Below are 25,298 nucleotides of genomic sequence, written 5' to 3' on the forward strand. Positions count from 1 at the left end.
TCAAAACTAAAAGGGACCCATTTCATATGATAGTTTTGTGAATAAAAATGATATGAAATGGGGGGTTGTTGTAGAGCACAACAGAACCAGGCACCCAAACCAAAAGATGTGTGGATAAGTATGCTCAATAATTTTTCCTATTGCCTTACAATTTGTTGCATTATCTGTGATCATTTAAACCACATTATTCGGACCAACATCTTTGATTGATTTCAATAGGAGATCTGCAATGTTTTGTGCAGATGCAGTGATGGAGGAGGAGTCATGACATGTAATAAATATTGCACCACTAGAAGAAACACCAAGAACATTTATCAAATGTTGGTTTCTAATATTTGTTCACCCATCTGATACAATGGATACCCCAGAATCTACCCACTCATTTGTAAAACGTGTCAAAGCTCTTTGAACCTTAGCTTTTTCTCTTTCTAATAACATTGTTCTAGCTTTCTCATAGTTGGGGGCCTTGTATCCTTTTGGGGCTTCATTGATGGCCTTTAACATTTCATGCCAATCAGGAGAGCGAAGCACATTGAATGGTACACCGCAAGCACAAAGGAAATGGACTATATTTCCATCCACATCATCCCTCCCAGCAACATTAAGGAAATCCCCTATTGTTCTTCTACCTCTAGAGCTTGCAGAAGTACCATGAGGAGATGAGCAGCTACCAAATTTAGAGGTTGCACTTGATTTGGAATGAGTTTTTTGTTTCTTGATTTTTTGTTGTGCAACCTCCTCTATTTGGATGTATTTTCTTCTTTCTTCAGTTGAAATGTTTGGGCAAAATTTGTACCCCCACAGGACTCTCTTTTTTTTATCACTGTCCAGCACCCCACAAAAATGCCTCCTCACACGGGTATATGAACCACAATATGGTTTTCCTCCATGACAACCATGAGGGCACACAAATCTGTAAGATCCACCACCCTTTCCCCCATCAAGTTTGGTCACATAGTTCCACAAGGGTGTTAATGTAGCTTTTCCATCTTGTATTTCAGTGTCCCCTTCAGGTTCATCCCCTTCCTCTTCAAACTCTTCCTCCTCATCATACATTGGGTCACTCATATTGGGACCACTGTCCTCTTGTGTTTCTTCCCTTCTATTCCTATTCCCCTTTGCCATCATTAAAACCAAGAGTGGAATGATACATAGAAGCCAAAAGAACACCATCTTGGAATATGGATATAGGTGGTGGACAACCTGTAAGTAAAGGAGCAAGTAGAAACAATGGGAAAGAGTAGGAGAAGGAGGAGAAAAATACAAAAAAAAAGTCAAAAAAATAAGGGAGTTTGGGGTTTGAACTTACCTCTTTAGTGCTTGTAGATGAAGTCCTCCAAGCTCTTGCTCCAAGCTCCTCCTCCTTCTCCTAGCTCCTCCTCCTTCACTCCTCCAAGCTCTCCTCTCTTCTCCTCTCCTTTCCTCTCTCCTCTTCTCCTCTCCTCTCTTCTCCAACTCTCATAAACTCAAAATGAAAAAATGAAGAACGAATGGGGGCTTTATTCTCTTCATTCCTCACCTTAACCTCACCCTAACCCACCCCCTTTATGCTAAGTTAACATAAATTAAAATTAAACAAAAAAAAAAAAATTGCCTTGCGCGCAGCCTCTTTCGGAAGTATACACTTCCTCTTTTGAAGCACCACGCTTCCGACACCCGAAGCGTCGTACAAAGCACGCTCCGGAGGCCTGGAAGCGGTGCTTCCGTACCACACTTCTGAATTTCTAGGAAGCGGCAAAAAATTCGGAAGCGCGCTTCCGGCCAAGCTTCCTAGGCGCTTCCATACGAGATGCTCTTAAGGGCTTGGAACCCGTGGGGGGCCTTCGTGTAACATTGTGCCACACTGCTTTAGTCATGCTTCCTTAGCTGCTGGCTGTGGCCTATAGCCTAGCCCAGCAGCAAGATAGACTATGATCCCACAGTCTTAGGATACACACAAGGCTATCATTAACATGTACAATGTTGATATGTGTGTTATAAGAGCTTCTTCTCATCAAGATAGGGAGGTTTCTCATTGTTGTAGCAGTTCCTTTAGCCAACATAGTATAGCCCTTCTAAACTGCTGATAAGAACCTCTTGTGACAGCGATTAGGATCTCCTCATAAAACATCTGAAGAGACCTCTCCTATCAAACTGATCCAAAACCCAACACAAGTCACTAATGGAGAAGAATACATACTTCTACACTTCTATTCATGGGCAGTGTTTTGGTCATTGGTTAGGGCTCCCACTATAACCTACAGCAACCCAACAATCATGTCCAAAACAAACCTTAAATTATGTGGCCTCCTCTCCTCTCCAAGTTAAGTGACCTCGTTGTTTGAGGAGGCACCTACAACTCCTTGTATAGGGATGTTTGACCCTCAAAACAGTACCTACAGGCCTGCGGCCTAATCACAATAGGAAGGTCCCTTACTCGACCTGTTTCAGGAGGATATCCCTGCGTTTTCTAGCCTAGAACAGTCCCTAATTATTGCGGCCCTCCAGCAAGGTACTTTGGCCCTCCTTCCAGCACTCGGTCACCTGAAGTTGGCCTCCAAACGTCCCTTCAAACCCTCGTTGGCCTGTCTTCCTTACTGCGGTTAGGGCATCCTTTAGACAATGAGTTAGGGAGCCTCTTTACTGCGGTTAGAGTCACCCTTGGGACAACATATTTGATGGGGGGTTGTCTTCCTTGATAGCGTAGAGGATTAGGGCATCTCTTTTCCACAACATGACTGCGTCCTCTAGGTCATGCGTAGAGTTGTCATAAGCTAGGGCTGTGCTAGGACTGCATTTAGACTTCATGCTTAAGCTTCTTTCCCCCTGCGTCTAGGGCTTCCTCCTCTTAGACTTCTCTTCCACTAAAACCCAAAACAAGTGGAGAGAAATCAAGAGTGAAATGTGTGTACAAATGACTATCAAGTCACCTCCTTTTATACTAAAACGTTGAGCACACAAGGGGGTTATTTGGTTGCTAGCCGACCTTGACGAATTGTCCCATAACACAAATAAATTCATATCTCCATGAATACTTATCGGAATCAGATAATCTTTAGATCAATCCTACACCTCTCAATGAGAGGGATCCAAGAAAAATATCAGCTGCCATAAATAAAATGACCCACATGGGGTTTGGCCCTAGTTGCCAATTTTAACACTCCCTCTCAACTAGGGAGAACTCCATCTGCTGATCCATCTACCAGACTGTACTATCTCTGTCATCAGTGCCATGCACTGCTCTGCTCTGCTGAACCATGAAGAAGAAGAATTGGTCGAGAATGACTCATACCATTCTCTACTAACCCGAAGTCAGTCCCATATAAAGAGAGTGCTCAATAGCGCTCTTACTGACCCGAAGTCAATTCTAGAGAGTGTGTCATACCACTCTTATTGATTCCATATCAGTTCCAAGAGAGAGTGAGCTATGTCACTCATACTGACCCGAAGTCAGTTCTGAAGAGTGTCATACCACTCTTACTGATCCCAGATCAATTCCAGGAGAGAGTGAGCTATATCACACTTACTGACCCGAAGTCAGTACCAGAGAGTGTGTCATACCACTCTTACTGATCCTAGATCAGTTCCAAGAGAGAGTGAGCTATATCACTCTTACTTACTCGAAGTCAGTTCCAATTAATCCCAAATCAATGTCGGTCATCCTAGCATAGGGAGTACGGTAGATACACGATGCGTCCATCGGTACTATTATGGTCCCTAACCCCATTTCCCTACTCATTGGCCAAATGACAGGTACTTCCCATGAGTCCCAGACTGCATGGGTAGAATGCCTCGACAGGGGAACCACTCATCTTGTCCATAAGTCACCACGGGGTATCACAGGGGAAGGTTGAACCATTCACCCTGTACACAATGCACCACTAGGGGAGGGTGAGTCGCCCTATGATCGCTTGTTGCTCCAAGAAATACCCCAAGCCCCACAAAGCTCCTAGAGCTCAATGCATGCATCATACAGGACCCTCATAAGAGGGTCTCTCAACAACTCCAAGTCGTTCTGGAAAGTCACAAATTTGACATTCCCCGGGCTTCGACAGAATATCTATGACCTACACATCAGTCCCAATGCGATGGAGCCTTCTTGCTCATTGATGTAGTATATCCCAGATAAAGTGGTACGTGATGTCTATATGCTTGAAGTGATCATAACACACGGGATTCCTCAACAATTGAATCCCCCTCTGGTTGTCACAGAAGATCACAGTGGTATCCATCATGAGTCAAACAACTCACTGAAGAGCTTCCGCCACTACGCAGCTTCACACGAGGTCATACTCGTAGCTATGTATTCGGTCTCAGTGGTGCTCAAAGCAACCGTCTTTTGCTTCCTGCTCATCCAGGATATTGAAGCAGAACCCAAAGAGAACCAGCACTCAAAAGTGCTCTTGCGATCCTCCACACTGCCTGCCCAGTCAACATTCGAATAATCATGCAACTTCACATTTCTGACAGTGTATCTCAATCCATGAGAGATTGTGCCTTGAAGATATCTCAGAAGATTCTGGGCACCAATCAAGTGAGGCTCAACCATATATGAGCTCAACATGCTAACTGCAAAACATATATCTAGATGGGAATTCACCAAGAACATCAATGCTAGATGAGTTTATAAAACTCAGAGGCATTTCTCAAATCAAGTCCGGCATCACCACCACATAACCTCTGAAAGTTAAGCTCCATCAAGGTAGTCACAGGCTTGCAATTTACCATTCCAAATCTGGAATCCAACTCCCTCTTACTTTTGCAAATGAGAGGATTTGCACCTATTCGAAAGAGGTCGTCCTCATAAGGTGCCAGTATGAGAGGTCTATCATCCACAACCTTCAAGTAATGGTTTGGATCGGCTTCACTCCTAGTGAACTTCAGCTTCATCAAACAACTATTAACCCTCTCATATTAAGCCCTCGGGTGTTTTGCTTCAAGCCATAGAGGGCTTTCTTCCACCTGCATACATGAGATTCCTGATCATGAATCTCAAATCCCTCGGGTTGTTCCAAACCTGTGGACCTACTACATGAGGGGAATGGTCCCCTTGTAAGATTTTCCTTCGGTACATCTCGGACATGTACCTTCATGCTCTTCTTGAATTCAGGCATCCCTGTCACCATCTGACTCACATCAGATAGGGCCCCATAATAAGCAGAACTATGGTGCTATAGATGAAATGTGTCAACTGACATGGTCCCCAATGGACTTTCTGCAACTTGATACAAATTGCCAACCCTGAATAAAGCATCTTTGAAAATTCTAATTTCAAACACGTACCTTTCCATCGATGAATGCTACCTTGAAACCTTTGATTTCCATCGCCGAAATGGACACCAAGTTCTTCTTGCGATCAGGTACATAAAAGAGATTCTGGTAAATGAATCGAGTTACCCTCATTCAATTGAGGGGTAACATTCCCTACACCCTTTCCGAGATAGGTGCCATTGACTCCAAGTATAATCCCACAATTGTTTCCATCTCTACCAAATTAGAGAGAGTACCCTTCTATCCGATCAAGTGTCTTGATGCACTACAATCAATAAGCCAGATTCCCAAAGAGTCTGGAGGAGAGGGCCAATATAAGACAATACTTCTTTATCTTACCAAAAACAACATTTGATTCTTCATACCTGAAGTTCCTTTCTTTCTTTGAAGAGTCGATCATTACCTTGATGGCCTGCATTACCTGTTATTCCTTTGATCATTGAAGATGTCCCTGGAATGATTGTTATCATCATCAAGTGATGTATCCCTACCATTCGGACACTCCTTCGTATAATGGCCAAACGTATAGTAAGCAAGGCATCTGCCTTTCCTTCCACCCTTAGATTCGGACTTCCCATTGAAGTGATTTTTAGGTAGGCCATCAAAAGCTTCCGCTGCACCATTCTAATAATATTCTCTGCTTCGACTTCACCCTTGGTGAATTTGAAGAGGGATGAGGAATCCATTGAGCCTTTTGTCCTTTCCCAACTGTCTTTGGTGATTACTCTTTTACTCTTGCTTGAGCTTTGTCTTCACCTCACCTCTGATGACATGTTAATTTTAGGTATGTTCTATGCTTAGAGTAATTCATTTGAATTTTCACAGTTAGCTCAATATATTTTCCAGATTAGCAATCACATCAGCATAATAATAAATTGCAAATAGAACATAAACATAAATCGCAGAAGACAAGCCAAGACAAGAGGACACAAGATGTGGCACTAGCCAAAGACAACCCCCAATGTGGGGAAACCCTTGATCAATTCTTCTTATATGTTCTTCAATAGTTCAGTATAAAGAGAGAGAGAGAGAGAGAGTACATTTACAACAGAAGTCAACACTTTGACTTATCTAAATAAGAGCATAGATCATCTCTAAGAAGATGATACATGAGGTAGCTAACCTCAGTTGAAGACATGCTACTTCAATTGATTCTCCAAGGTGACTCCATCACCATGTTGCACCTCATCATCATGCTGCACCTCACTGTGCTACACCACGTTGCACCCATCTTCACCAATGTTGCACGAAGCGGGGACGTTTTTTGGAACCGGGGATGTGGAAACTTCATTTTCCAAAAATCTAGGAAGCAAAGCGTCTACTATATATATATATATATATATATATATATATATATATATATATATTTGCATTTATACTCAAAACAAACATCCCAAATACCAAATTAGTTGTAGAAGACATGAAAACATGTATATTTTTGCATAAATCAAGATAGATATAACATCCATTGTACATTAATTATTAATTATTCGAGCATCAACCATCTAGAATCTAGATTCTTCTCCTCTTGTCTAGCCTTTGCCTCTACCTCGATTGTCTAGGGATATTAGTCAACATTGCCCAATTTTGATCAAACTACCTAATTCAAGACTTAAAATATGGTAGAAAAAGCTTAACATGCTTGATCGATGATTTTGACTTGATTGAAAGGTAATTTTTTGCTAAGGGCGTATCGCGTGACAAAGGAGTTCAACAATTAACACCACCAACACTAGGGTACATATAGGGCTTGGTGCTCTTGATTAAATGCTAATCGCATACCTTCATACTTGATATAATCTAATGAAATGCCACAATTCCATTGATCCTGAATTCCTGAAAACTATTAAGTTTGTTGAATTTTGAATAGGATATGAAATTCTATTTTCTCCACATGAAGTCCAATGAGGCTGGAACCACTCTCAAACATCCTGAGTCATTTCATGGTAATGTTAAAAGGATGAAAATGAAAAATAAAGGAGAATGTCACTTTTACTTTAAGAATTTAACATTACCATGAGGGAGCATCTGCTATATTTATATTTTTTTTGCCTTCATTCCTCACGCTAACCCAAGGTGGACCCACCCCCAACAAGCAAACTCACCTAAAATTTAAAAAAAATTGAAAAAAAAAACGATTTTCTAAACAACACGAAGCTTTTCCGGAAGCGTACGGAAGCACCACGCTTCCGACACCCGAAGCGCTGTACAAAGTGCGCTTCGAGGCCTGGAAGCGGCGCTTCCGTACCACGCTTCCGAATTTCCAAGAAGCGACAAAAAGTTTGGAAGCGACGCTTCCGCACGAGACACGCTTCGAGGCTTGGAACCAGGGGGGGCGCTTCATGCAACATTGATCATCACTATGCTGCATTTCATCATGCTTCACTGCTCATGACTGTACCCATCACTGTATTGTATCATGTATCATTGTTGCACCATGTACCATCAACATTAATCTACACCATGTTGCACCATTACTTTTGTCATGCTGCCACTGCTTTGGTCATGCTACCATGTTGCCTTCGTTGCTGGCTATGGCCTATGGCCTAGCCCAACAACAAGATAGACTATGATCCACAGTCTTAGGATACACACAAGGTTGTCATTAACATGTACAATGTTGATCTGTGTGTTATAGGAGCTTCTTCTCATCAAGATAGGGAGGTTTCTCATTGTTGTAGCAGTTCCTTTAGCCAACGTAGTATAGCCCTTCTAAACTGCTGATAAGAACCTCTTGTGACAGGGATTAGGATCTCCTCATAAAACATCTGAAGAGACCTCTCCTATCAAACTGATACAAAACCCAACACAAGTCACTAATGGAGAATAATATATACTTCTGCACTTCTATTCATGGGCAGTGTTTTGGTCACTAGTTAGGGCTCCCATTGTAACCTACAACAACCCAACAATCATGCCCAAAACACACCTTAAATTATGCGGCCTCCTCTCCTCTCCAAGTTAAGTGACCTCGCTGTTTGAGGAGGCACCTACAACTCCTTGTATAGGGATGTTTGACCCTCAAAACAGTACCTACAAGCCTATGGCCTAATCATAGCAGGAAGGTCCCTTACTCAACATGTTTCATGAGGATGTCCCTGCGTTTTCTAGCCCAGAACAGTTCCTAATTATTGCGGCCCTCCTTCCAGCACTCGATCACCTGAAGTTGGCCTCCAAACATCCCTTCAAACCCTCGCGGGCATGTCTTCCTTACTGTGATTAGGGCATCCTTTTGACAGTGAGTTAGGGAGCCTCTTTACTGCGGTTAGAGTCACCCTTGGGACAACGTATTAGATGGGGGGTTGTCTTCCTTGATAACGTAGAGGATTAGGGCATCTCTTCTCCACAACATGACTGCATCCTCTAGGTCATGCATAGAGTTGTCATAAGCTAGGGTTGTGCTAGGACTGCGTTTAGACTTCATGCTTAGGCTCCTTTCTTCCTACGTCTACGGCTTCCTCCTCTTAGATTTCTCTTCCACTAAAACCCAAAACAAGTGGAGAGAAATCAAGAGTGAAGTATGTGTACAAATGACTATCAAGTCACCTCCTTCTATGCTAAAACGTTGAGCACACAAGGGGGTTATTTGGTTGTTGGCCGACCTTGACGAATTGTCCCATAACACAAATAAATTCATATCTCCATGAATACTTATTGGAATTGGATGATCTTTAGATCAATCCTACACCTCTCGATGAGAAGGATCCAAGTAAAATATCAGCTGCCATAAATAAGATGACCCACATGGAGTTTGGTCCTAGTTGCCAATTTTAACATGAAATGCAATTATCAAAGCAAAGAACAATATAGTCCTAAGAAAATTAACAGGTATGAGGTAAGCTTTCTTGCTTGTATATTTCAAAAGCCATGTCCAACAAAGTTTAATGCCTAAAGTCGCTTGCTTGCTCACCTAGTTTGAAAATCCATTACCTGACCTAACTGAATTTAATGTTGAAGTTGCTTGCAAACTTGAGATTAATTACCTAATAGGTTTTATATGATGTGATTGGGGCCAAAATGGAGTTGGTAGAGCTAGTGACAATTCATTTATGAGCAGAGATTGTATTGGGCAATGCCCATTCCCATTTTTTCCCCTAACGCAGATCAAAGCAACAATCATCAAGAAAATGCACTGAAGAGCTAAGGGAATGCTCTCTCAACTGTACCAAGAGATGTAGGAGAAATTCTATTTATACAAACAATAAAAGTGAATTGGGGGTTCCACATTACAAAGGGAGTTCTTTGATTGTGTTTAAGATCACTAAATTCTTGTCTAAGCATGCATTTATAGTGTGAAGAACAGAGATTGAATTCAAACACTATGAGCTTGCCTTTGGTTGATGAACCAATTAGTTCTTGCAAATTGGCTAATGAACCACTTAGTGGTTGTCGATCGGTTGATGAACCACTAAGTGCTTGTTAACTGGTTAATGAAATTATCGGGTGGCTACCTCGGCTAATGAACCACCCAAGTCACCAAACACGTCACCCCCCACATGTTGTGAATTCGTCGTGTTTAACGTGATTTGTGCTTGACATGTGCTCAACACGAGTTTGATTCGTGTGCGAGATGAGCGACACGAGTCAAACTCGTGTCGAACACACGCTGAAATTGTGTCACAATTTTTGAACACCTGTCCGACAAAAAGCAGCCTACACACTGGGTAAATTATGGATTTGGGCCACATTTCATCATTTTGCTTTATTGTTTGGGTGTTGTGGGACTATGTGAGTGACAACAAAGGAGACTGACATCATTTGGAGGTGATTCAAGGTACAGGTATGTGGATTTCCCTCCCAATTTTTTCTGGTTTTGCTACAACAGTATGCCTCCCAATTTTGTTTACGTGCACAACCTTACAACAATGCATTTTTCTTTATTTTTACAACAGTGATGGCTCAAGCAAGAGCAACAGGGAAAGGGAAAAAGAAGGGGAGGAATGTCACCATTAGTAATGTCCCCCCTATTTCAATTTCATCAAGGTTTGCCAATATTCCATTTGTTGGAAGTGGGGTTGCAACAACAACTTCAAATGTTGAGAGAACATCAACTTAACAAGACAAGAGGCTCAAGAATTGAAATATCCCTTGTGGAAGTATGTTAAAAGATATCAAGGGTTAGGCAACAAGTTAAAGGGAGGAGGCAATGTTCTTTGGACATGCAAAGTTTGCAACCATCAATTCAAGAGCACCTATTTCTATGTTAAAGGGCATTTTTTGGGCACATCATCCATTGGAATTAGAGCATGTGTAGGAGTGACTCCATCTAAGAGGAAAGAATTAGAAAGAGAGGCCAATGTTGGTGTGGCAATGGTCGCTGCAACATCTAAAAATAATAAGAATGAGGATCCCCTTCCATTCTTAAGAAAAAGCAATTATCCATTTGGGAGTTCCAGTGGAAGTGCAAGTCAAGCAACAAAAAGGAGGGCACTTGGTCCAATGGACAAGATATTTAAGCAAGAGAGGCGAGAAGAGATTGATATTATCATTGCTTTTTTTAATATCTCAACTTCATATCATTTAATGTTGCACAATCACCTTTATTTATTGAGATGTGTTGAGCTCTAGCTCAAGAGGCTCCATTGGGGTATGTTCCTCTTGGTTCAGAGAGGCTTAGAACCACATTGTTGACTAAGGTAGAGAAGGTGGATTAAATGCTTGAGCCTATTAAATCAACAAAGCCAACATCTGGGGTTAGTATTATTTATGATGGATGGACAAATGCAACACACCATCCACTCATCAGCTTCCTGGTGTCTTTCTTTAATGGACTAGTTTTCTTTAAAGCAATGGATGCACTTGGAAAATACAAGGATGCACAATATATGGGCAAGTCGTTCATTAAAATCACTGAAGATGTAGGTGTTGATTCATGTGTGCAAATAATTATAGACAATGTACTTGTTTGCAAGGTTGTTGGCATGATTATAGATGCTAAATATCCACAAATATTTTGGACACCTTCCATTGTTCATTCTTTGAATTTAGCACTTAAATCTATTGCTTCTTATGTGCCTTGGATTGGAAACCTTATTGAGGATGCACAACATATCCACCACTTCATACAAAATCAAAACAATGCCCTCATAATCTATACAGAGTACACACATCTATCAATGTTGAAGATTGCAAAAACATGGTTTGCCTCTGCATTCATCATGTTGAAGAGGTTGAGGGAGGTCAAGACCGCTCTTGCGACCATGGTTATTTTAGAGCTTTAGTCTTTTTGGAGAAAAACAAATCAAGCAACCTCTAAAAGAGTCAAGGACAGTGTTAAATAATGCTTCGTGGGAGAGCGTAGATCTTACTATTAAAATCATGGACCCTATCATTGCTTTCTTATGATTTGCAAATATAGACCAACCCATCCTATGAGAGGTTTATGAGGGATGGGATTCCATGATTAAGTCCATGAGTACCATTATTTTTGAAAATGAGTGCCCTAAGTATGAGACATCAACAGAGGCATTCTTCACCACCATACAGGATATTTTTGTGAGCAAGTGGGACAAGAATTGCATACCTTTGCATTGCTTGGCTCATTCATTGAATCCAAAATACTACAAGCATGAGTGACTGAATGGTGGACCTTCACGTAAATTCCCTCCTTACATGGATGGTGAGATTTCACAAGGGAGGAAGGATGCATTGAGACAAATATTTCATGATAGAGCATCCCTTGATGAGGTGGAGGATGCCTTTGTAGATTTTTTCACTAGCACTAGGCGATTTGCAAGCTATGATGTGATTAGAGACAACAAGGCTAAGAAGCCTTATGCTTCGTGGGCAACTCATGGGGCAACATGCCCTCCTCTATAACAGTTAGCCATGAGGCTCTTCTCTCAAGTTACTTCATCCTCTTGTTGCAAGAGGAATTGGAGCACATATGTGAATCTGTATAGTTTGAAGAAGAATAGGCTTGAGTAGTCCAAGGTAGAGACAATGGCGTATGTGCACACCAACCTGTCTTATTTACAGACAGAGGAAGGAGACGTTGAAGGGAAAGACAAATATGTGGGATGTGTTTCCTAATGATAAGAGTTTGGACATCAGTGTTAAGTTGGCATTGGCCAACTTGGATCTTAATGAGCCATTGCTAGAGCTTGTCACTTTTGATGATGATGATGATACTCGAGGGGCCATCCTCCACACCAACAAATGCAGAGATTACATTGGATACAAAGGAGAATGCAAAAGAGAGCAATGGTGGTACTGATGTTGATTTTGATGTTGATGAACTATACCCTATAACCTATTAGCAACTGCCTATGAAATTCTTCCATCCTGATCTACGATTTTGAGTTCTAGTATCTACCCTGTTTTGTATTTTCGGGACTTTAAGTAATACATTTTCATTTTGATGACTTAATGAGAAAACTACATTTTATGGTTAATTTCTTGTGTTTGTCAATTTATCATCATTGATGTTGTAAGTACTAGTTGTAAACTTGTATCATTGATGAATCATGATTGTATGCATAATCTATGATTGAATATGTATCTACTATCATCATGAGAATATATATATAATATATCCCCCGTGTCATATTCGGGGGGTCACCATGTCATGTGTTGGACACTCATATTTTCTTGTCCTTCATGTCCCCGTGTCAAGTGACTTAGTGAACCACTTAGTGCTTGTCTATTGGTTGATGAACCACTAAGTGCTTGCCAATTGACTGTTAAACCACCTACATAATTAATTCAATCCTCTTGCTCTAAGCAACATACTCTCTTAGAATTTGGGTGAAATTATGTGTATTGAAACTCAAAAAGTAAGCAAGACACTGGGGTGCTTACTACCAAAGAGTAGTTGATGAACCACCTAGACAGTGGACTCCATCTCCTAAGTGTTTGATCAATCCATTAGTGTGAATTTCCCTGTGCAAGCATCCCCTCAGACTTTGGATCCAATTCAAAGGTGGTCATTTGCAAGAAAGATTACAGTGCACCTATTGTTGGGTGTCAAGTGGAAGTTCCTCCTCAATTGCCATCCAACTCAATTCGCTCAAATAAGTATAAAGTGGTGCCTATTTGACTTCCATGTTTTGATAGCCTTATTTTGTTAATGAATATTACTATGATCATGCATTTTCATGTGTGGATGTTTGAAAATTGTATCACACTTACCGTTGGCTATCTTGAGCATTATGGTTTCAATGTTTGATAGCACCTTGGCGCTGCCACCTTGTTTATAATTTATCGATTATTTGTATGCTTGGAGCTTAGTGGCTACATGGCGCTAACTACAAGTTCATAACTTGTGAAAAGTGTTGTAAACTATAAATCTCCGCAATATTTCCTTGTTGTTGTTGCTAGGAGGATAACTTCGAATTATTCACTCAAAATCTACCACATTGAGAAAATGCATGACAAAATCCTTGAGAATTGATTTGTAGGCTTGTTTAGACTGTTGGAAGCCATTGTTTAGGCCTCAACCATCTCCTTCAAAAAAATTAATGGGCACACATGTGCCTCCTCCATGTAATGCTAAATTTTTCGAACCAACACTATTAAAGTTGAGGCAAGGCCAACAATTGTTGGGAGAATTTTCATCTATTGACACCATTAATCAACGAGATCGCTCATTGGCACTTACAATCTATTATGTTTTCACCATTGAGCAATGGCAATAGAGTGGTGGCGATAACTGGCGTAAAATTTGCCATCTATCAAGGCCATAAATTGACGGGACCACCCACTACTTATCAAATCAATTCTCTGGGGCCTCATTATCATGTGGCCTTCCTAAACAACATGATTGAGGGATGGTTAGATCAACATCTTAGGTTCACTTTAGGGTCCCCTTGGTTTACCTTGGGATAACGAGGGGGGGTCCAAAATAAGAACCTGCCCACGATAAAAACCACTCTAGGTTTTGGTGGAACATCAAAGTGGAACCTTGTGTAGGAGTGACTACCTCATGAGTGGGTTGAATTTCCCCTTGTTCAGAATGGCCCACATCCAAAATTCAGGCATATGAGGTGTGATAAGGGTATTGATGTTTGTTGCAAGATGAATCTGAACGAGGTTGTATTACTCTACCAAGGAATGGTTGCATCTAGGGATTGAATGTAAGTGAAGGCAAATCCATAAGTGCAAGGCCAGATGTGGTTGGAACCAAATATAACATGAGATGGTTGCAAAACAAAGGGGTAGGCCTCGTGGGGCCCACCTGCCAAAGTTGACTTGGCAGTTCATACTAATGTGGCTCTCTCTATCATTGGTCAAACTCCAAATGGTCATAAATTTCAATTAGGGAGCGGAATTGAGATAATATTTATATTGTCAAAGATCCCTCAATGAGATGAACACAATGATGGCATTCATTTTGCATTTTGATGATGTTGGGAAAAGAGTATTTTTGTAATGTCATCTTCATAAGAAACCTCAGAAGTTAGGTCAAATAAACAAGTAACACCTCTTGCATCCAAAGAAAGTACAAGGGGATGGAAGGGAGCATCACATTAGTGGTTGGAGCTTATTTATTTTTGGTTTTTTCATTTCTTTTATAATTTTTCAGAAAACTATAATTATGAATAAACATTTGGATGTGATTAATAATTTCTAAATGGTAGGATGAAAAATAGTGACAAATTTTTGAACTTAGAAGGTTAATGATTAATCCCTTCTTATTGTATTCTATGTTTTGGCTCGTGAAGAATTTGTTCTATGTTCTTTGTAAATATAAAATGCAATTTTTCCTTTTGGAAAAAATACCTAAAGAAAAATAAAATAAAATAAAAAATATTTTCAGAAAATTGCAAAAGTTCAAAACAAAACAAATATGGTAAAAAGTGACAATTAATTTGTATTGAAAAAAATTCATTCTGAAACAAAATGCAAAATCAGTTTTTTTTTAATAGGCCAAAACATAGTCAGAGGATCTTAGGTCTAGTAGTTTGGTGAACAATTTATTTCACCAATTGCATGAGTTCAAGTCTCATTGAATCATGTTGTAATTGGCTTGTTTGTAGCATTTATGGAATAGTTGTATCCAATGTAATAGTGGCAACCAATTTTTGCAATCAAAGTTATCGAAACATCAATTCATGATAAGCACCAAAACACCTATCACAATACATCTCACATTGCCAAAATATAAGTTGAACATATACACATTTAAAAATCATGTAACAAAATTCTTGACCATGGAAATTCACTCCCATTTTATTGTAGAATTTCCAAACTTATAAACAGATTGTGATACAATATCATGGAATAACAAGCACCCAAAACATTAATAAATTCAAGAATTTATGTGAAAATAAATGCTCAAAAAGGGAATTCTACAGTTTTTTAAAAATTGGCTAAACTTGATACAATCTGAAATAAATGTAACATGGATTGGCTTTCTTACTCTGTTTTAGTAATTCTCTAATTTGAAAAAAGTTCTGGTTTCGAGAATGTTCATATTAAAAAATAAATAAATAAATATAATATAAAATAAAAAGAAAAAGTAAAAGATTATATAAAATAAGGAAAAAGATAAAGATAAATTAAAAAAAAAGAAAGAAAAGAAAAGAAAAAAAGAGAACACGGAAGGAAAGAAGAACAAATAAGGATAATTAAAATAAACTCAAAGCGAAAAGAATCAACTTTCAAAAAAACATAAAATCCAAAGAGGTTACGAGATGAGGAAATCACAAAAATTAACCTACCAGACAAGTGATAATTTGATATATTATCTAAAAATGAAAAGTTTAAAGATCCAGTTCTACGGGTTTTAAGTAAAGAAAAAAATATTCCAGGAATATTAAGAGCTTTTAGCAAAACCCCACTACAAGATGAGGAAATCACAAAAATTAACCTACCAGACAAGTGATAATTTGATATATTATCTAAAAATGAAAAGTTTAAAGATCCAGTTCTACGGGTTTTAAGTAAAGAAAAAAATATTCCAGGAATATTAAGAGCTTTTAACAAAACCCCACTACATTGGACACGAGCCGTGATAAATTGAACATAGGTTTTGTTTTCTTACTCTAGTCCAGTAACTCGGCGGATCATCTCAACCCGTGGCGAAGCAACCTGGTCGGACTCCACGCATTTCTCAGAATCCTGAATAAATTTGGTAACGGTTATGGAGACATTATCTTTCGAATTTAAATTTGTTTCAAATCCACGAAGGCTCAGTGGATCTTTAAGGCACTGCGTGATCTGCTGCTTGTTTAAGCCCAGAAGATTTTCGAACAAAAACCTGCAGAGAAGACAGGGGGGAAGTCCCGAGTCCCGGCTTATGGTTAAGACATCTTCCCCCGCAGCGTACCTGTAACCAGGGGAGTGAATTAGCTCAAACTGGAAAAAGGATGGAAGAGGGTTAGAATGAGGTTAAAGGGAGCACACCTTGCAACATATTGACGAACTAAATGGGGTTTGGTGAGCTTGGGGTAGTCTGATCGGAGGCGGCGAGATTTCTCCTGTGAGGAGATGGCAATGAAGGTGTCCAAGGGAATTGAAGAGAAACGATCCTGAACGAATGTGAAAATATTTGGGTTGGTATCATTCTGGAGGAGAAGGGTTCGAATCTCTTCGTATTCGGACGCCTTCATTTTTCGGTGCGATCAACGGCAAAGCTGGAGAGTTTTGAAATGAAAACATGTATACGTATGCCAAGGATTTTATAGTCTGGCGGGAATGATTTTTTTGTGCGATCAGCGGCAAGCTTGAGAGTTTTAAAATGACAACATACATACGAAGGCGGGAATGACTATTTTGTATAAAGGCAAATGGTGGTGGTGTTGTTTTTTTTTGTTTTTTTGGTGGTGTAAATTTGGCAGTTTTTTTTTTTATTAATTATATGTAAGGTAGGGTACAAAATATATGTCTAGTGGTTTCAACTTGTCTGAAGGAAATTAGGTATGTTGGTCATCGATCAACATCATATGTCATCCAAAACATAAACAATGTGAGTATGCCTATCAAGGCTATATAAGCTACTATGTCTACGTTTTTTTTTTTTTTTGTAAGTTTGGCAATACGTTTCTTTGCTATTAATCATATGTAAGGCAAGTTACAAAATATATGTCCAATGGCCTCAACCCGCCCGAAGGGAACTAGGTATGTTGGCCACCAATGAGCGTGATATGCCATCCAAAACATAAATAGTTTAAACATGTCCATCCAAGCTATATAAGCTACTATGTCTAATATATGTTTAAACTTACCACTAACAATGTAAATGATATCCGACCAAATCATTGTAACAAAAACATCAAAAAACTTTCAGGAGGTTCATAACTTCTCGACAGTCAATCATCTGACGATTCTATGGGAGTCAGGCCTTTGCACTCGACCTTGGCATTTCGTTCTGTTGCAGGCTTTGTAGTTGTTTTTCCATGTGGCCAAGGCGGACATTCTGGTGGTATTGTTGCACCTGTACTGCCTAGATCTCCCACTGAATATCTTTTAGGCTAGGCCCCTCTTGTTGGGTTTGCGACAGCTCCTCCAAATTCCTGGTAGTTGTCATTGCTTTTGCCAATAAATTCTTCATGACCCAGTGGAGTTGGACTGACTGTTTGAAGAGAGTCTGCCTACCTCGGGTGTGTCCAGGGTCCAGAAGCAGGGGTTCCCAATCCTTTGTTGGAGGCGACTCTGTCGCAGCCTTGGCGTTCAATTCTGCCTCCCATGACGAAATTAGGGACTTCACCTATGTTGGGTTCCCCACTGTAAGCATGCATGAGGTTTTGCATGTTCTCCTCCCTGGTTTTCCTGCCTCTCTTCCATTGGGTCTTGCTAGTTAAGGCCAACGACATTTTCCTTTTGTTGTTGTTCTATTTACAATTGCGGCGGTGCCCTCTTTTCCCGACCCCACCTCTGCCTTCACCATGCTACCTTCAACCAGAATTTCCTTCGACCGCGGAACCTCCCGAGCTCTTGCCTTGGCACGGAGTAGAAGTGTCAGAGTTAGAGGGAGAAGTAATTTATACAGACCTGAAAGAGTAATGTATGCAAAAGAATTAAAAACAAACATCCAAATGTCGGTATTTCCATCCATCCATTCCCTATGGAATGCAGTTATTGTGTCGTGTTTCCTGGTCTGAGGAGTGAAACCCAATTTCCCCCCAACCCCCTCATCATTTTCCTTCATCCTCTCGGTGCCCAGACTTAGGTGAATTCCCTCCCTCTGACTCTCTATTCTCCCCCAGGTCCAGCCAGTCCTCTGGCTCCAAGAATTAAGCCCCACCATAACAGAATTGACAAACACACAAGTGTTGGGATACTCTGAGTCCCCATTCATGCCCCTTTGGGCCAGGGTTTTGCCTGGAGACCAGACCTTGGCTAAATTGACAGACCCGTCGGTGTTTGGTGACCTCGACTCCCCATTCATGCCCCTCTGAACCAAAAAATTGCCGGAAGACCCGACCATGACAATATTGAATTGAGGCTAAAAAATATCTCATGACAATATTGACAGACATACTGGTAAAGGGTGTGCCTAAACTTGACTACATTCCCTCCCTTCGACTCTTTATTCTACCCAAGGCCCGGCCAAGCCTTTGGCTCCAAGAATTAAACCACGTCGTAATGGAATTGGCAGACACACAGGTATTAGGGTCCCTTGAATCCCCATTCATGCCCCAATGGGCCAAGGGTTTGTCAGGAGACCAAGCTATGGTAGAATTGCCAGACACACCAGTTTTTGGGGGCCTCGACTCCCCATTCCTACCCTGTTGGACCAGAAGTTTACCCGAAGACCAGACTATAACAGACTGAACAAACATACTGGTAATATGAACCCCGGACTCCCCATTCTTTCTTCTCTGGCCCATAAATTTTCTAGGCCCCTACAGGCTCTCAAAACTGCCTCGGTCCTGTCCAGGTCTCAGACACCTAGATTTAAAGGGTGCAGGAACAAAATTTGCAACCCGAATGCCGAGAGCAGACCCAAACCCTCCATGCATGCCCCTTTGAGCCAACAAATTGCCATATAACACTGAAATTGAAATTTTGGACATCAATAGCAGTAAACTCAACCAAATTTTACCATAAACATGTAGAACCATCACCCATCCCTACCAATCCAGCCTCCTTTCTTGCAGCATAGTCTTAATTTCTAGAACAAAGAAGGTATGAAATGCGTACCAGTGACCCTGTCTAGCCGAAGCTCTACTGGCGTCGTCCTGCTGATGGCATCGGTCTCTACTCCCACAGGCGAATTCCACCGCCCTGCTACTAGTCTCTACTCTGGTAGGTGAGCTCCACCATAGACCATGCATGCATACAATGACGACCCTCGCCACCTTCCTTGCTTGTATTCCCTCCTTTATCGTTTGTCTTCCCAATGCGACTACCACTTGTTGCCAGTCTCTCCAAGTCTTTATTGGCTTACGCATGTGGGGACGTTGGGTGGGTCGCCCACTTGCAATGCTCCCCATCCCTTTACGCATGGAAATGATCCACAAGGGGGTCTTGCATCCCATCACACCCTGGTTGGGGTAAGGCAAATGGTTTTGTTGTTTGAATTTGGTAATTTAATTTTAAATAAAATTGCTATTTTTTTTAGCGTATAAAATGTATTTTGGAATATATAAATGAAATTAGCATTTAAATTATATTTACATAATAATTTTAAAAAATGATGAATTTTAAACAAAATTTACTAAAAGAAAAATCTTTTGTTGTTGTTGTTGTAAGCTTTAGAAATATATTTATATTGTTAAACCACTTATGTTACATTGATTGCTTTTGTTGCCCAAAAACTTTATGGGATCCCATATATACGTAGATTGAAGAAACCATGTTCCCATGATCCAAGGTTTAGCCAAAAAAACAACGAGAGAAACTTACTAACATTACAACTAGCTAGCCTATTGGTAATTACATGCATTGGTGCTTGTTGGACAATCAAACAAAGCAATATTCACATAGAGCATGCTAAGACATACTAAGCATAGTATTCAAAATCGGCCAGTTCAAACCATAAACTGGTCAAATCGGCTGATTCATTAGCTCAGGCCATCAAACCAGTTGAAAAACTCAGTTATCTAAGCAACCTCACTGATTTTTTGGTCTAACCGGCCATAAACTGGCTAGTTTATTGCTAGGCTAGCTACAGACACCACAAATGCAATTTTGAAGTTGTTTTGAGGGAAATTTGAGGTAGATTTCCTCCAAAAACAACCCCTCCATGAAAAGCATGCCTCCCCTCTCATTTGTGTCACACATCTCAACCCTAGCAATGGTGGCAATTAATGGTAATATTAAATTCTTAAATTGAAAGTGACATTTCCTTTATTTTTCATTTTCATCATTTTACTTAAATTTTTAACATTACCATGAAATGACTCAGAATGTTTGAGAGTAGTTTCGACCTCATTGGATTTCGTATGGAGAAACTAGAATTTTATATTTCACTCAAAATTCAACAGACTTAATGGTTTTCAGGATTTCATGGTTTGGGGGTTTGCAATGTTTCCATTTGATTCTATCATGCAAGTATGAGATTAACATTTTATCGAGAGCATGAAGCCCTTTAAGAACCTTGACGTTGTTGGAATTGATTGTTGAACTTTGTCGAAGTTGGTGGTATTAATTGTTGAACTTCTCTACCATGGCCTTAACAAGAATGTACTCTTCACTCAAAGGAAAACAACTAGTTAGGCATGCTAAGCTTTCTCTACCACATTATAAGGTTGAGGAGATGACTCTTCCCTCAAACCAAAATATTTAGTTAGGCATGTCAAACTTTTTCAATTTCTATCATATTATAAGGTTGAGCAATCCAAGTCTGTAAGACTTTGAGCTATATGATGTTTATGTATCTCTTGTTGATGATCCCATTTCTAGTAGCGCTAAATCAATGATGAGTTTCATGAGTGATCATGTTGATTAGTGATTTGTACTTTTGATGTCTATTTTTGCTACTACTACTACCACTACTACTAAAGTTGCAGAGGAGTTTCACAAATCCTCAAACTTTGAGCCAAATTATTTATGTAGCTCATGTTGATGATCCCTTGTCTAGTAGTGGTGCTGAGTTTGATCATGATAAGGAGTGATCATGTTGTTTATCACTGATATGTAGACTTGTAGTAGGCTAGTGGCCCCATAGCTTGTAGCAACTTTTTTGGACTCTAGAGGTCATTTAGAACCTCATTGATAATGTATTTTGTTGTTAATATGTATTTCACTCGGTGCCAATTTGATATAATCACCTTTACATGTATATAGATGAGCAAACCTTGCATATTTTGTCTCTATTGGTTTGGAATCATGGTTTTAAACCTTAAAAATAACTTTTTTTCATTAAAAACTTATTATTTCATGTATTTTTTAACAACAGGTTCATTAAGATCTGACCAGTCTCAGTTTGACTGATTCCGGTTTGAAACGTAGTTTGATAGGTGGATTGGTCTGGTCACTGGTTCCAGTTTTGAATACTATGATACCAAGAGCCAAAAACCATAAGAGAAGTAGACATATCATACACAAAAAGAGTTAAGTGCCATAAAAGACCATTAGTCTAATATAATGACTAGAGAAAAAACATTGAAATTGCCTCGGGGTAAATCCTCTGATGGTGCATTGATAACAACTGGTGTGTGAGGCTGCAAGTATGATCTGAAGTCTGAATTAGAGACCACGTAACATTCCACCTATGTTAACCCGGTGTCAATGTCATCCAGATTGTACCTGATATCCAGTAGGATCTGTTTGATCTCCTCTTGTCTTGCAAATAACTAATAATGGTTGACTTGCTTGTCATAGATGACCACATGAAGCAATGTTTCTAATTGACGGTGTAGAGTCACTGAGTGGAGAAAATGAAGTCGCCTTTTGTGAAACTTCCCAGGATTTAGAGTCCACCTGAAGGTGCTTCCACTGATTTTAGTATCAGAAAAATATGTATGATTGCCAAATTCCTTGGCTTCTAAGTGAAGGATCTCATTCATCACCTATGGGGGAACAAAGTTGAAGTGGAAAGCCACTGAGTGCCAACCAAATAGACGTCGGCGACGAGAGGTGGATGCTCCTATGACACTACCCCAATGACTAGATTGGTGTAGTCGAGGAGCCATGAAAACAATTATTGTAAATAGACTTGGTTGGGGTGACCAAACTAGGGTGAAACAAATGGTGTAACCAGACGCAAGAACCCAGACAATACAATAACGAAGAGGTGATATTTCAGAGATGTAGGAACTAGAATGAGAGTGAATACAAAATGTTAGAAGGACGTCATCAACGAAAAACATGGTGAACAACCCTACACACCTGTGACAAGAAACTTCCTTTTGACATTGGATTTGCAGTTGGGAATAACATGTGAGGACTATACTAAATAACGTTGGAAAAGCTAGGCCCAAAATTCTATTGAAACCAAATAGAAAATGTGCCAAAGTACTAGACACGACATACAAGGTCTAGACAGCTAAAAGATATACCTGCAGAGTCGGGGATTTAAGAGGACACAAAAGTCAACACAACAACTAGCTTGAATGAAGGACTTGTCGTTGTGTTGCGTAAAAAGAGAACAAAAAACATGAGCACCTGCAATAACCAGCGAGACTACTAAACCAAAACGCTACATAAGAACAAGTGAATTAACAACGAACACTTAAGCAGGGGGTGTGAATATGTACACAAACCTTCATCGAATTCGCAGAGCAGCAATGTTGGTGAGCAATACAGACCTGGAACCACTGTAAACCTAGAAACAAACGTGAAAATTCACCACCCAAGGGCGAGATCCTTGTGCTTATAAAGAAAAACCAAGACCTGAAGATCAAATAGGCGGAAAAGACTGTCTAAGCGATCCAAAGCGAAAGAGGGACAAGTGTGTGTTACAACACGGATGTTAACACTCACATTAAACACCCCATTCATGTGCTTGTTGCCCTGAAATGCCTCCATAATCAACTTCAATGGTCAGAAACTATGAACCGGAAGAATGTCGAATGAAGGTCCCTCTCCCACCACTGCCTACATTGAAACTGATTTGACAAAGTTGTAGTTGCTGAATGGTTTTGTTGTGCATTAAAAAGCCAATTTGTGTATTAGAAAAACTACTCTTATATATACATATGTCAAGGGTTTTGTATTCCAGCAAGAATGAGGCGATGAATTTCTACTAATTGATAGGTGTACTTTTCTCATATTTTTTTAATTTATATCCATGTTTATTAAAAAAATTAGGTATTGCACCTTTTTTTTCTCTAATTTTTTTTAAATGATTAATGTTATATTTTACTTTAATAAAAAAGTATTAATATTGTTTCATGCATACATTTTAATTAAATTTTTATTTTAATTTATTAAATTATTTTAATTTTAATATTTTTGTTAATTCATATTATTATATAGGTTATATTGTTTTTGTTTTTAGTTAAAAAAGTTTGACTTTCAATTAGTTTTGAAAATTTTAAATAAATTTTATAAAGTTTTGAAAAATAAAATATTACACTTAATATTTCGAAAATTAAAAATAAATATGAAATTTTTAAAATTTTTATTTCTATTTTTTTATTGTTCCATATATATCAAATGACTAATTTTATAAGGGTATAAATAGAATATAATTTATTTCAAAAAAAAAATATCAAAAGAATATATATATATATATATGCTACCAAATGTCATAACAATACACATCAAATTTCAATATTTATAACTAGCAATTGCTCCAAAAAGTACAAAGAGAGACTGTTAAGATTTTTAAATTGAAAAATTTGTATTTTGAATTCCATAATAAATAAAAATAATTATATTAAATTAATCAAAGTCTTTCCGTCAATGATGAACCATACTTGTTGGTTCGAACGCTTCGGCCAAAAATTTCTCTTATGTGATTTCTACCGAAAGGCTTTGCTTGATTCATTATGGATGGATCACAGAAGCATGAATTTAAAAATTATTATTGTACACATTTCTCATCAAATGTAGTCGTTTTTGGTCAAATATAGTCGTTGAATGATCTGCTCTCTTTATTTATCCTGCAGCCATGGTCTCCTTACGATGAACCACACTTGTTGGTTCGAAACGCGACAAAAGAATTATGATGTGATTTTCACAGAAAACTCTTCTAAAAAAACTTGATATGGATCACAGAAGCCTAAATTCAACAATTATTTATAATTATAAATATGAAAATGGTAAGATAATTTTTTAGAAAAAATGTTTGTGTTCACAAAAATAGATTTTTTTTTGTGGAAAATTTTATGTTAGAGTAAAAATTTGCATAAAATAATATGAAAATTATATAATTAACAATACACATAATACCTAAAAGAAATGAAGTTTTGTATGAACATAAAAAAATACTTAATAAATTTTGATGCTGCTGTATTGAGGCTTCTGTGATCCATATAGAATTTAAGAGAGATTCTTTCGGAGTTTAAGAGAGTTTCTGTCTGGAATGTTCTACTATCTATTTAATATGCATAAGCGAGATCTGTTCATTCAACTTGTCCTGACGATGAACCACACTAGTTGGTTTGAAACGCGTCGACAAATGTAACATCATGTGATTTACGCCGAAAGAATCTCTCTTAAATTTTGATGCTTCTAATATTTTTAATACATCAAATAAACTTGATGAAATTATTAGCATTTTTCATATTAATAAATAATTCATTGAGTTAGCAGGGAACTAAGAAAAAAGAAATACAAAGAGGGATAATACACAACTTCACTGTAGATAAGATTGCTTTTGAATTTACTCTGGCCCAACACTGCAGGAAATGTATTGATTGTATGTCATGGAATTAGCAAGGGGTTGGTCGTGTAGTCATGCACCATGAAACTCGTTGGCAGAGTCCTGGAGCTACCTTCCGAAAATTAAGTGAGTGGAAACAACATGTGTATTGGTGTAATAAAGTACTTGGACTGGAATCAGGGGAAACAAAATTTTAACTTCCATTCAACCCTCTTTTTTTTTTTGTAAATCCAAGGTTCTCAATTGATTAAGAGGCTATCAAAAACCCCTGTAGGCACGGAGGAAATATGCCCTCAAACTTTGAGGCACGTGTGACATATGCCCTCGAACTTTAACACACTTGTGACCTTATATTTGCAATTTAGATTGAAACCCAGAGTGAATCTTCTAA

At 39.0% G+C, this 25,298-nt stretch overlaps 1 protein-coding gene across 1 annotated transcript in view; it reads right to left on the bottom strand.

Annotated features, from left to right (window-relative positions):
• The window catches only part of LOC149225721 (uncharacterized), an 83,660-nt gene extending 66,737 nt beyond the window's left edge, over positions 1-16,923 (bottom strand). The window contains exons 1-2 of the mRNA XM_089375140.1: positions 16,597-16,923; positions 16,235-16,519 (exon numbers count right to left, since the gene is read on the bottom strand). Of these exons, the coding sequence (XP_089231266.1) occupies positions 16,235-16,519; positions 16,597-16,802 (491 nt within the window). The 5' untranslated portion in view covers positions 16,803-16,923. The remainder of the gene's footprint in view (positions 1-16,234; positions 16,520-16,596) is intronic.
• Between the last annotated feature and the right edge of the window lie 8,375 nt (positions 16,924-25,298).

This window comes from Pinus tabuliformis, chromosome J, assembly GCF_031772625.1.
Source record: "Pinus tabuliformis cultivar Carrire ecotype Pingquan chromosome J, CPIR1, whole genome shotgun sequence".
Taxonomy (NCBI): Eukaryota; Viridiplantae; Streptophyta; class Pinopsida; order Pinales; family Pinaceae; genus Pinus; species Pinus tabuliformis.